General features: G+C 54.6%; 1 protein-coding gene across 4 annotated transcripts in view; it reads left to right on the top strand.

The window, feature by feature from the left end:
• Positions 1–12,441, top strand: part of SGSM3 (small G protein signaling modulator 3) — a 46,707-nt gene that overhangs the window by 33,140 nt on the left and 1,126 nt on the right. For 2 of the 4 annotated variants that reach the window (XM_026479580.4, XM_057316568.1), the window contains exons 2-19: positions 3,623–3,742; positions 4,241–4,326; positions 4,795–4,861; positions 6,812–7,020; positions 7,109–7,216; positions 7,838–7,981; positions 8,251–8,446; positions 8,830–8,975; positions 9,244–9,468; positions 9,861–9,915; positions 10,134–10,261; positions 10,374–10,529; positions 10,693–10,747; positions 10,942–10,991; positions 11,128–11,280; positions 11,444–11,514; positions 11,627–11,675; positions 11,753–11,838. In XM_026479580.4, coding sequence (XP_026335365.2) covers positions 3,736–3,742; positions 4,241–4,326; positions 4,795–4,861; positions 6,812–7,020; positions 7,109–7,216; positions 7,838–7,981; positions 8,251–8,446; positions 8,830–8,975; positions 9,244–9,468; positions 9,861–9,915; positions 10,134–10,261; positions 10,374–10,529; positions 10,693–10,747; positions 10,942–10,991; positions 11,128–11,280; positions 11,444–11,514; positions 11,627–11,675; positions 11,753–11,838 — 1,991 coding nt within the window. In that variant the 5' untranslated portion in view covers positions 3,623–3,735. Of the gene's footprint in view, positions 1–1,818; positions 2,139–3,622; positions 3,743–4,240; positions 4,327–4,794; positions 4,862–6,811; positions 7,021–7,108; positions 7,217–7,837; positions 7,982–8,250; positions 8,447–8,829; positions 8,976–9,243; positions 9,469–9,860; positions 9,916–10,133; positions 10,262–10,373; positions 10,530–10,692; positions 10,748–10,941; positions 10,992–11,127; positions 11,281–11,443; positions 11,515–11,626; positions 11,676–11,752; positions 11,839–12,441 lie in introns of all 4 variants that reach the window. The other 2 variants (XM_057316570.1, XM_057316569.1) reach the window with 2 other exon arrangements.

The raw sequence follows: 12,441 nt of genomic DNA, 5'->3' as shown, positions 1-12,441 counted from the left end.
ACCTGCCCGCCCAGCTTAGTAATATCACATCCGGCTCCTACTGGGAACTTGGAGACTCAGAGCAGTCCGTGGGAGATGTGACACATATATATGTGTGTGTGACCATTTCTTGCTGGTCCCACTGTAGCAAAGTCAGTGTCATTCCCACCAATGTCACCGGCAAGCCTCCTGCTTGCAGCCTTCTCTGCACAGCAGCCAGAGAGCTTTTAAAACTTAAGTCGGATTCAGGTTCACCTCTGCTTAGAACCCTGCCGTGATGCCCACCTCACTGCGAATAAGATCCAAAGTCTGCACACACGGTCAGGCCTTCCGTGACACCTGCTGTGTCTCCCACCGGCGTTTGCTCTTGTTCTCCTCATTCCCAATCCGCTGGCCACCTTGTTGCTGCTCCAGCATTCCAGATATGTTCCTGCCCCAGAGGCTTTGCACTTGCTCCGCCTTCTGCCTGGATCCCTCTTCCCTCAGCCATGTGACTTGATCCCTCACTTCTGTTTTGGTCTTTGCTCAGATGCCACCTTATCCTCAGAGGGCTTTTCCTGACCACTTTATGACATATAACCCCTCTCTTCTGTACTCTCTATACTTTACCTTCTTTATTTTTCTTATGTACTGTAGTTTGTCATGATCTGACTCAGCTATTTTTATGTTTATTGTCTGATTCTCTAATGTAACACCTGGGACTTTCGATTTTCACTGTTGCATCTCTGCTTGGATTGTGGTAGCACTCAGTAAATGTTTGTTGAGTGAATGAATGAGTGGGGGCAAACCGAGATTTGTCTTGTTGGCCCCCTCAGTTCTCCACAGCTGGAGACAGCTCGTTTCCTCCACTATCAGCAACGCCTGCTTCCTTCACACTTTCTCTGTCCCTCCGGAAAAAACCACCAAATCACTACCTTTGTGGCATCAGTGATGAGGATGCTCGTGATGATCTAGCTGGTGACTGTGTGACATCGGTTCACCAGGCAGGATGGGGAGGTAGTGGGTTTTGTAGGAGGTACATTGTTGGGGTCTGTTTGGAAAACTGTACGTGGGTCTCTTCTAGGCTTCTTCTGTATAACGAGTAGAGGTATCTACTTCAAAATGCGTGATAAGGATTGAATGATGACGTGATTTTAAAAGTTCATTCCCTTTAATGTAAAAATATGTATTGTTCCATCAGCACAAGATTCTCATTCAAATCTGGCCCTACAAATCTGTTATACTGAAGGAAGACATTCTTTTTTTTTTTTTTAGGATTTATTTATTAGCGCATGCACGCACACAAGTGGGGGCAGGGGCAGAGGGAGAGCATCCTCAAGCAGACTCCCTGCTGAGCACAGAGCCCCATGCAGGGCTCAGTCCCAAAACCCTGAGATCATGACCCGAACCAAAATCAAGAGTCGGACACCTAACCACTGAGCCACCCAGGTGCCGGGAAGACACTCTGTTTTCATTATTATCCTTAGGCAGAACAGAGACAAGCCTAGGATGGCTGACCTGTTAGGGAAGTGGATTCTGCTATCTGGCTCTCAGTGGTTCTTGTCTGGAAGTAAGAGGGAGCAGCTTTCCCAGTTGGGCAGCAAGGCTTCCCTGATGGGCATTTAGGCCAAATGTGGCATGGTTGGGGTGTGTCTGAGGCGGGAGTGCAGGTTGGTGACCAGTTGAACTGCCCTTATGAGCTACAAGAGGATTCTTTTGCCCCCAAGTTTGCAAATGTGTCTTTAAAGAGAACAGGGATTTCTTCACATGCCCACTGTGAATATATGCTCAAGTTAAGGGTCCATTAGGTGATGTTTTCCCAACGCTCCCTTTGATTTTCCTTTTTTGCTTCTTTGTCAGTCACCTGACCCTTCTGTCTACCAGAATTCTGTGGCAGAGGGCGTGGAGACGGTGAGGCACTGCTGTGGGCCAGGACAGCAGCAACCCCCTGAAAAATGGCAGGAGAAGACGTTTCTTTAGGTCTTGATCTGGAAGAACATGATTTCAAAAACTGGAAGGCAGCTTGCCCTAAAATATTTCAGCCACATCGCCTTATTGCTACCTCTCTCGTTTCTTTCACGGAGTCCAAGCCTTTCATTCCACAGTTGGAAATAAAAGGCTTAATATTCAGAAAAGGCTGAGGAAACTGGTTCAGAAACTGCATTTCTGCTGAAGCTCAGGTAATAACAGCTTCTTTCTAGATCTACTAGGAGCAGGTTAGAAATGAGAAGTTAGAGAGTTAGAGGACACCCCAATTGGTGGCTTTTTCTTTCTTAAAATTAAGATATAATTCACATGCTATAAAATTCACCATTTTTAAGTGTGCAGTTCAGTGGTTTTTAGTATTTCATATTGTTGTGCAATTATTACCACCATTCCATTCTAGAACATTTTTTGTCTCCTCCAAATGGAAACCCTGTTAGTGGTCACTGCAGTCCTGTCTCTCCCAACCCTTGGCAGCCACTAACCTACTTTCTACCCATGGATTTGCCTCTTTTGGACATTTCACTGAAATAGAATCATACAGTATTCACCCTCTTGTGAGTGGCCTCTGTCACTAAGCATAATGTTCTCAGGGTTCATTGATAGAGCCACATGTATCAGTACTTCGCTCCTTTTTACAGCTGAGTAATTTTCCACTGTATGGACAGTCCAGACATTTTGTATATCCATTCATCAGTTGGCTTGTTTCTCCTTTTTGGCAATAATGAATAATGCTGTGAACATTCGTGTACAAGTTTCTGGGTGGATGGACATGCTTTCATTTCTCTTGGGTGAGTAACTACAGGAGTGGAATTACTGGGTCATATGGGAACTCCATGTTTACCTTTTTGACAAACTGCCAGACTGTTCTCAACAGCAGCTGCTCCATTTTATATTTCACACACCACCAACAATGTAAGGGTTCTACTTTCTCTGCATCCTCGTCCACACTTACGGTCTGTATTTTTTATTATAGCCGTCTTGTGTGAAATGGTACCTCACTGAGGTTTCAATTTGCATTTGCCCGATGAATAATCTTTTTACCTGCTCATTGGCCATTTACATGTCTTTGGAGAAATGTATTTGCCCATTTTGTTTTTTTACTGTTGTCATTTTTTGAGAGGACAGAAAAGGGAGGGAGGCAGGAATTTCAGCAGCAACAGGAAAGATCTGGATCAGATTGAGACCTGGTTTCCCAGCTATAAGGCTAGTGGAGGATGTGGTAGAGTGGACGGTTTGGTGAAGGGGAAAATGTCAGTGTTGAGGTGAATTCCAGGTATTGACTCAGAGGCTAAGTTGTATAATCTAAATGGTTCCTCAAAGATTCTAGCTCAGGGAAACCTCTTCATGGAGGTTTGGCTGGTTTTTCTTTTCCTTTTGAAGAAGCATTTGCCTGAGCCTAGGGCACCAGGAAGCCTGTATGTGTGACTCCCTCCTTTCATAACGGAACTGAGTGGGCACTCCCCTTGGCTCGCAGAGCGGTTAACATTGGTTTTGTAGCTTCTTCAGAGTGCTTCATGTATCCTCTCCCAGACAAAATGTTCAGAATAGGAGACATTTCTTTCAAGTGTGACTTTTCCTTCTCACTGCCCTTTGGCCAGCAAAATCAGAGCAGTGAATGGAAATGACTCCTTGGAGAGGGGCTGCATTATAATGACTTTCCCCTCTGCTTTCCTACCAGGGCAGATGTTTCTGGACCAGATGAAGCCTGAGGAGCTTTCCAGCTGTAAGACAATAAGCTAGGAAGCCTTCTGAGTGTGGATTTGCAGAAGACTTGCCCCGCCTCTCCACACAATGTCAGGTGGGAGGCAGGCCCTGGGCTGGAAATGGGTGAGAGGCTGTCCAAAAAGAGGGGAGGGTCTCGCCCTGGAGGGCCCATCCAGTGGTCCGGAAGTAGGACAGACCTTTGAGGATAAGAGTGTGAGAAAGGAGGAGGTCCTCCTACCCTGCATCCAGGGTTACCACAACTTTTCATGGCTCAGATCTCTAGGTTCCCTGAATCTCTCGTGCTCTCCCCTCCCTCTAGCCTGCAAATCCTCACACTTGGATGAGGGAAGAAGCAAGGAGATGAACTTTGGTTATGTTTTGTAACATGCTGCTTTTTTTCTTTTCCTTCCTCCAGAAAGTTGCTCATTTTTAGGTCTCTTCCCCTTCCCCATCCATCCCACCTTTAATGGTGCAGTCCCTTTTCTGCCAAGGCCCTTTTTGGGGGGGGGAGTGGGGGATGCTGCACCTTGAATTTTCCCCCTGAATGCTCTGCACTTTCTTAATTTCCATTCCTGGTCCTCCTTGATTTTAGGAAACCACATACCTTCTGCCAGTGGCCCCTTCTCAGCCCTGACTCCGAGCATGTGGCCCCAGGAAACGTTGGCCAAGTACACGCAGGTACAGCTCTGTACCCAGGCTGTGGTACCAAAGGGAACCCACTGCTTTAGACTTCCTGGGGGTGGGTAGCCACCCCACTGTGTTCACGTGGGCTCAGAAGCCACCATCAGAGATGGCATCTTAGCTCCACGTCCTCTGGGAATTAGTCATTAGGTTGGAGGAAAAGTATTAGGCACAGTGTGCTCAGTATTATTAGGACAAAGAAATGCATAAAATATGTTTCTTACCTTGATCTTACTATCTTTGACCTCTGAGGAGAACAAGGAAAATGCTGGGCCAGTTTGAGAAGGTGGTGGCCCTTGTAGCTGAGTGATGACCACAGAGGCTTCAAGGAAGGGGTGGCCTTTGATCTGAGTCTTGAAGGCCGGCATTTCAGTTTCAGCAGGCAGCAATGTGGGTGGCATCTTCTAGAATCTGTGGTCCCAGACTGGTGGCCATATAACTGACTCTTCCTAATCCTGGTTCTAGAAGGAAGAGTCAGTGGAACCACCAGAGTTCCGCTACGATGAGTTCGGTTTCCGCGTGGACAAGGAAGGTAAGAGGGAGCCCCTGGTGTGTAATCTCGCTGCTGTCCCCACGTGGGGAGGACTCCAGCTCTGGTGACTCTCCATCGTGCCGCCACGACTTGGGCTCTGGGCTTTCACCTGCTCCTGAACCGGCCTAACAGTCTCACCCTCAGAGGCGGCTCTAAGTATATGGAAACCTCTGGTTTTTTAAAATGTAGGGTAATTATATTGATCTGCATATGATAATAGCAATAATTTTATTGTAGTACAGTTGAGAAATAGAAGGAGAAAAACAAATTAACCCGTAATCCCACAACCTAAAGATAACTGCTGACATTTCAGTTTGTTCTTTTCCTGGCTGTGTGTGCATGTGTGTGTGTACTTTTCATAACTAACATGTTATCTACACATTTTTATATTGCTCTGTGTCTCTTAACATTATTTACCATGAGCAGTGCTTCTGTCAGTTAAGACCCTTTAAAAGCATATTTTTCAGTGCCGGTGTAAGATGCCACTGTAACGGATTGATGATAATATTGTACAACCACTCTTCTATAACTGGGCCTCCAGGCCATTTCCATTGCTTTCTACTCTAAATACACTTGCTGGTTTCCATATGGGCTGTCGGGAAAGCTGTCTGCCAGAACCCAGGGCAGCCTGTCACCGGGATGGAACTACGACTCGCAGGCTTTAATGGGCTGAAACCCGTCCTCTTCAGGTTACTCATATTCCAGTTCTGATGGAGGTTTTCCTTGCTCTCTGCTTTGCAGGCAGATACCTGGAAGTTAAAAATCTGGGCCTGTGAGGAACACAGGGAACTCTCTAGCATAATGGAAATATTTTCTGTCTCGATGGGGACAACGTTTAGACATTTATTTACTGATACCAAGTGTACGCTTAAAATTTGTGCATTTTACTGCATGTAAATTCACTAAAGGTGGAGTTTTGCAAAGCCGAGGCTGATGGCATGGCTTTTGGATGAGTAAGGACGAGGATCCGTGTGAGGCTAATGTGCCCTGATGTTACCTGGTGGTCACAAGAGCTCTGTCGGTGTTCATGCCAGCATTTCAGGGGCTGTCTCGGGTTGTCCGCTCTCCACTGCTGCATCCCCAGTACCTTGAACAAACCTGAAAGTGGTCTTGGCTTTCTGGAATTCCCAGGCAGTGAACAAACAAATATATGCCGGGGGCAAGAAGAGCTATGAAAAAATTCAGAGCTGTGGAGAAGAGGGGAGGTGGATTGTGTGCAAGGTGATACAGGGGAAGGCCTCTCAAAGGGGAGACACTTGGATGGAGACGAGGAGGAAACGAGGCAGTGAGCACAGCTGGGGGAGGGGAGTAATCAGTGCAGGGGCCCTGAGGTGGGAGTGGATTTGGTGAGGAGCAGCTGGAGCCAGGGGAGCAAGAGGAGAGCAGTAGGTGATGAGGATGGAGGAGCCAGGCTGAGAGGACATGGTCGCAGAGCCTCGTAAGGCCTCTTGTGAGAGTGAGCCGAGTGACGTGGTCTGACTCATGTCTGAGAAGGGGCATGGTCACTGCTGGGTGAAAGCCCTGAGGGAGGCAGGGGTGCACACGAGTGAGAATGACTGTACCATGACCCAGATGGAAGTTGATGGCTTGGTCAGGAGGTGTAGCGGGAGGTGGTAAGAGCGGTAAGAATCTGCCAACAGGACTTGCCTGGGGGCTGAATGTGGGGGACAAGTGTAGGAGGAGCCAGAGGGTCTTCTGAGCCCCAAGCCTGGGTGTCTGGAGAGTGGACGTGGGTCTGTGGATCTGGGAGGGATTGGGCAGGGGCAAGTTTGGGGCAGAAACTCAAGAGCTTGCGTTCGCTCATTGGTATGTCTGCGGGACATGTGGCTGCAGCCGTGGGAAGCTGTTGGAAATGTGGCTCTGGATTTCAGTGGTGAGATCTGGGCACTGGACTTAAAGGCCACAGCCTGGCCCTGCTCACCACTGCATCTCCCGGCTCTCTCCTGGCAGACGGTGCCAACCCCAGTTCCAGCAAGCTGCCAGGTGTGTCTCTGTTGGAGGACCCTCCACAGAGGCTGCGGTGGCAGGCCCACCTGGAGTTCACCCATAACCACGATGTGGGGGATCTCACCTGGGACAAGATTGCTGTCTCTCTGCCCCGCTCTGAGAAGCTTCGCTCCCTGGTGCTGGCCGGCATCCCGCACAGCATGAGGCCACAGGTGAAGCTGCGAGGGACCTGCAGGGGGCCCACAGTGGGGGAGGGGTTCAGGTGTCCCCCTGAAGGCTCATGCCGCCTCCCCCCTGCAGCTGTGGATGCGGCTCTCCGGGGCCCTGCAGAAGAAGAGGAATTCTGAGCTGTCCTACCGGGAAGTGGTAAAGAACAGCTCCAATGATGAGACCATTGCTGCCAAACAGGTGAGGCTGGGCCGGCACCAGGGGCCCTTCAGAAAGCACTTTCTGGTCAGGAACCGTGTGTGGCCTGCAGGAGGGCAATGAGCTGCCTGGGGTTACAGGAACCCGCCCTTGTTGGTGGTCTCTCCTTGGCAAGGGTGGCCCGGGAGAGCAGGCGGCCAAGGGGTTCCACACTTGTGTCTGGAACAAGCCTGCACTTCCTGGGTCCTCTGTAGGCAGCAGGGACCATTGTCAAAAAGATCACCAAACCTGGGTGTACATTAGTATCACCTGGAGATTTTAAATACAGATTTCCAGGCCTTATTCCAGAGATTCTAAATTCTGTAGCTCTGGCTTGAGGCCCAGGGATCTATAATTTCATTTTTCTAAGTTCCCCTGGTGAATCTGGTGGTATCAGCTACACACTAGCTGACTCTAATTCTGAGGGAAGGCGGGTAAACTTTGACCCAGAGCCTTAGGAATCCTCATGCCTGGGTGAAGAGCTTGCCTAGGGTTCGTCCCACACAGGGGCCTCCCAGCTTCCCTCACAGGGTGCCTCCGGTGTCACCAGCGTGGAGGGTGGTGTGCGCCTCCAAGCGTGTGGCTACGTCTCATGGGGGCTCGTTGGGGGTGGGCTGCTGGCAGATTGAGAAGGACCTGCTCCGCACCATGCCCAGCAACGCCTGCTTCGCCGACGTGAGCAGCATCGGGGTACCCCGCCTGCGCAGGGTTCTCCGAGCCCTGGCCTGGCTCTACCCGGAGATCGGCTACTGCCAGGGCACGGGCATGGTGAGCATAGCCCAGAAGGGGTAGGAGGCGTCCCCCGGGGTGTTCTCCAGGCCTCCGCTGGTGACCAGTGCCATCCAGGGCAGTAGGATGGGTGGTGGGGCTTGGCAACAGGAATCCCCATGGAGGGCTGGGGCTGCCAGATACGTTGGTTCCAGCTCTGAGGAGAGCATGTGTCTATGATGTGACCCTCGGGGCGGGGGGTGGGGGTTACCTCTTCTAATTCACATGGAGACCTGGGTACGGGCCCTTTGTCCCCCTGCCCCGGCCAGGTGGCTGCCTGCCTCCTGCTGTTCCTGGAGGAGGAGGACGCTTTCTGGATGATGTGCGCCATCATCGAGGACCTGCTTCCTGCCTCCTACTTCAGCACCACTCTGCTGGGTGTCCAGACAGACCAGCGGGTCCTGCGCCACCTCATCGTCCAGTACCTGCCCCGCTTGGACAAGCTGCTCCAGGAGCACGACATTGGTGAGGGGGCAGCACCCACCCTCTTCTTTGGGGTCTGGGGGTCCTGCGACTCTGGCTCAGATACTGCAGGTCTGAGGCCTCCGACCCAGCCAGCAGGGGACGGGGGCGCTGGCTGTGTTGGGAAGAAGAAAGGCGCTCACCTGACAAGGCCAAGCCCTGAACACAGCAGCACACACGGTCTTCGTGGTGCTCTCGTTCTCTGATGTTCCCTGACAGCCTGTCTCCTCCCTCCTCTTGCAGCAGGCAAGGCCGCTTGCTGCTTTTTGGGAGCAGCCTTCCCCCTTCTCCCCAGCTTGTGTACCTGGGGAATGCCCCCCCTTTCAGGCTGCCCCATGCTGGCTGTCCCTGGTTGCAGCCACAGAGGCTCTGGTCTGTATGCACAGAACTGTCCCTGATCACGCTGCACTGGTTCCTCACGGCCTTCGCCAGCGTGGTGCACATCAAGCTGCTGCTGCGCCTCTGGGACCTGTTCTTCTACGAGGGCTCCCTGGTGTTGTTCCAGACCACGCTGGGCATGCTGCGGCTCAAGGTGCTGTGGGAGCCCTGTCCCACCCGGGGCCCCTCCTCTGGGGGGCGGCCGTGGGGTTCCGCCGTCAGCATCGTGTGTCCTGACCATGGTGCTTCCAGAGAGGCCCACAGTGGGGTGGGCTGGGGTGCCCTGGGGCCCGAACTCCTTGTGCTCAGCTTGGTCATCGGGGAGGTCGCACGTGCTTGAGGACGGTGATCTGGGTCTGCTCCCAGGCCTGGCATTTGGCAGTGATGCCCCCTCCCCGTACTCCTTCCCTTGCATGGCCCAGGAGGAGGAGCTGATCCAGTCCGAGAACTCGGCCTCCATCTTCAACACGCTGTCAGACATACCTTCACAGATTGAGGATGCGGAGCTGCTGCTGGGGGAGGCCATGCGGCTGGCTGGCTCCCTCACGGACGTGGCTGTGGAGACGCAGCGCCGCAAGCACCTGGCCTACCTCATTGCAGACCAGGGCCAGCTCCTGGGGACCAGTGCCACCACCAACCTCTCGCAGGTGGGCCCATGAGGGAGCAGTCCCCACCTCGCCCACAGGGTGGGGCTCCCTGAGGAAGCCCAAAGTGAGAGAGGCTGAGGGGAACCCACCAGCCCTTCCTTGCTCTGCTGCCCCCTCCCTCGCCCGGCCCCAATGGCCCGGGCCAGTCAGACCACAGCTGTGTGGTGACCCGCTGCCCCGGCCTTCTGTGCATCTCTGCTGTGACCTGCCCTGTGTGGGTGTAGGACACACCTGGCTTTGAACCAAACACATTTCCGATGCTCAGAACCGGCCACAGAGGCCAGATGAGGTGGCATGAGACGCTGGCCCCAGGAGGAGCTCTGTTAGCTTCCTCCAGTGCTGGGGTGCCCGCCACCCCACCTGGCTACCACTGACCTGCTCCCTGCCTGCAGGTGGTGCGTCGCAGGACCCAGCGGAGGAAGTCCGGCATCACCTCCCTGCTCTTTGGTGAGAACTGCTGTGGCAGCCGGTGCTGGGCGGGGTACAGTGGCTCCTTCCCTGCCAGTGAGTCCCAGCTCACAGCGCTCCCCGCCCCAGCTGGTGGGGTGGGGATGTAGACCAGGGGGAATCCGTCCACGGACCCTGGCATGGACCCTCAGCTTCCTTGGGATTGGAGGGGGAGGCTGGCCAGGGCCATAGCTGCCATAGCTCTCTCGGGCTCCCAGGGGAGGACGACCTGGAGGCACTCAAGGCCAAGAACATCAAGCAGACGGAACTGGTAGCTGACCTCCGGGAAGCCATCCTGCGTGTCGCACGCCATTTCCAGTGCACAGACCCCAAAAACTGTAGTGTGGTGAGTTGGGGGCTCCACTTGGGGGCTCTGGCTCCCCAGCCTCATTCTGAGGCACCGAGGCCCTAGCGAGGAGGCACCTTCCCCTCAGCAGGCCTTTCTGGCACTTGGGCAGGAGCTGAGCCCGGACTACAGCATGGAGAGCCACCAGCGGGACCATGAGAACTACGTGGCATGCTCACGCAGCCACCGGCGCCGGGCCAAGGCCCTGCTGGACTTCGAGCGACATGACGACGATGAACTGGGCTTCCGCAAGAATGACATCATCACGGTGCGTGGGGCCCGGGGAGCAGGCACCCCTGGGCTGTCCCACCGCATCCCTGTTTCTCTCCCACCCGCCTGGCCGAGGGTGCAGCCATATGGCTGCAGGCACAGGGCCTGGGCAACCAAAGCTTTGCTTCCTCCCCTTTTCCGCCAACCGACCAACCGTGCAGATCATATCTCAGAAGGATGAGCACTGCTGGGTCGGGGAGCTGAACGGCCTGAGAGGTGAGGCCTCAGTCTGGAGGAGGGGCAGGCTGGGCAGTGAAACTGGGAGCCTGGGCCACCCTCCCCGCGCCCTCTGGCCTCAGCAGGAGCTGGGCTTTCTCAGCCAGCAAGCCTGCCCTCGCACGGCCCTTACGGCGTGGGAGGTGTGGGGACGCTGGCCGGCTGCTCCTCACAGGGCCCTGCTTCTCCCACAGGCTGGTTTCCAGCCAAGTTTGTGGAAGTCCTGGATGAAAGGAGTAAAGAGGTGAGAGGGTGCACAAGGCACGGCTGCCCCTGGGAGCTGCTGCTGCCTGAGCTTCGCGTGTGCTGGCTTGTGGCAGTGGCTGTGGTGACAGGGAGGGGGTGGCTGGCGCCTCTCAGACCCTGTCCCCCACCATCAGTATTCCATCGCGGGGGACGACGCTGTGACAGAGGGGGTCACGGATCTCGTACGAGGGACCCTCTGCCCAGCTCTCAAGGCCCTGTTTGAACATGGGCTGAAGAAGCCGTCCCTGCTTGGGGGCGCCTGCCACCCATGGCTGTTTATCGAGGAGGTAAGTCAATGGCCGGACCCACATCCCCCACCATCCTTTTCCTTGAGCCCCTGGGCCCCGTAGAGCTGGCACAGGAGCTCACGGGGTGGCAGCGCTCAGTTGGACCCTGTGGCTTTGACCTGGTGCCTTCCCTGTTGTCCCTTACACTCACCTTGACCCTCAGGCAGCAGGCCGGGAGGTAGAGAGAGACTTCGACTCGGTGTATTCGCGCCTGGTGCTGTGTAAGACGTACAGGTAACAGGCCCCAGCCCCTTGCCCGGGGCCTCCTGGAAGTCCCCATGAGGGGAGGGCACGGCCCGAGCTGCGCTTACTAGGGCGGGGCTGGCAGCTTTGATCCCTCCCTCAGGTTGGATGAAGATGGCAAAGTCCTGACCCCAGAGGAGCTGCTCTACCGGGTAAGCGGGGTGAGGGGTGGGGCAGGCCTCCTGGGTTGGCAGCTGGAGCCACCTGAGTGACAGCTGGGCCTTCCCAGGCTGTGCAGTCTGTGAACGTGACCCACGACGCTGCACACGCACAAATGGACGTCAAGCTCCGGTCCCTCATTTGCGTGGGGCTCAAGTGAGTATCTCTGCCCACCGTGGGCCAGTGACAGTCCAGTCAGACGAGTGGTAGCCTGGGCTGTGGCTCTGTGCGGCAGCGGGGTGCCTGTCCAGGACCTGGACAGACAAGGCAGCAGGGGTGACTCCCAAAGGCCTTCCTCCAGTGCAAGACCGGCCATCATTTCGTGGGCTGGGGAAGGCACACTCGCAGGTTTTGTGAGGCGCAGATTGTAGCAAGGTGCCCGGTGAGGGGACTTACCAGAAATGTGGCCACCACAAGCTGGGGAGGGGGCATCCGCCTGTAGGGAGCTTGGGCATTTGTGAGGCCCAGACCCGGGCCAGCGTGTGTGTGCTTTCTCCATTCGTCACCCAGTGGAGGGGACAGCCTCCAGGAGACCAGCTCAGAACATGGCTGTGGGCTTCCCTCCTGGACTGACCAGCAGGTGGTGGCCGAGTCTCAGACACAAGAGGGGAAAGAGCTGGGACGGGACTGAGGGGAATGGGGGCCATGGGGACAGTGGGCCCGAGTATCTCCCAGTGGAGAGGAGCCAGAGCCAGGCCACGCTGCAGAGACCTGGCTGAGAGTGAAGGTCGGTCACCTGAGGCAGTCACAAAGCGGAGG

Source organism: Ursus arctos, unplaced genomic scaffold (genome assembly GCF_023065955.2).
Source record: "Ursus arctos isolate Adak ecotype North America unplaced genomic scaffold, UrsArc2.0 scaffold_21, whole genome shotgun sequence".
In the NCBI taxonomy this organism is placed as follows: Eukaryota; Metazoa; Chordata; class Mammalia; order Carnivora; family Ursidae; genus Ursus; species Ursus arctos.
This window is presented reverse-complemented; position numbering and strand designations above follow the sequence as displayed.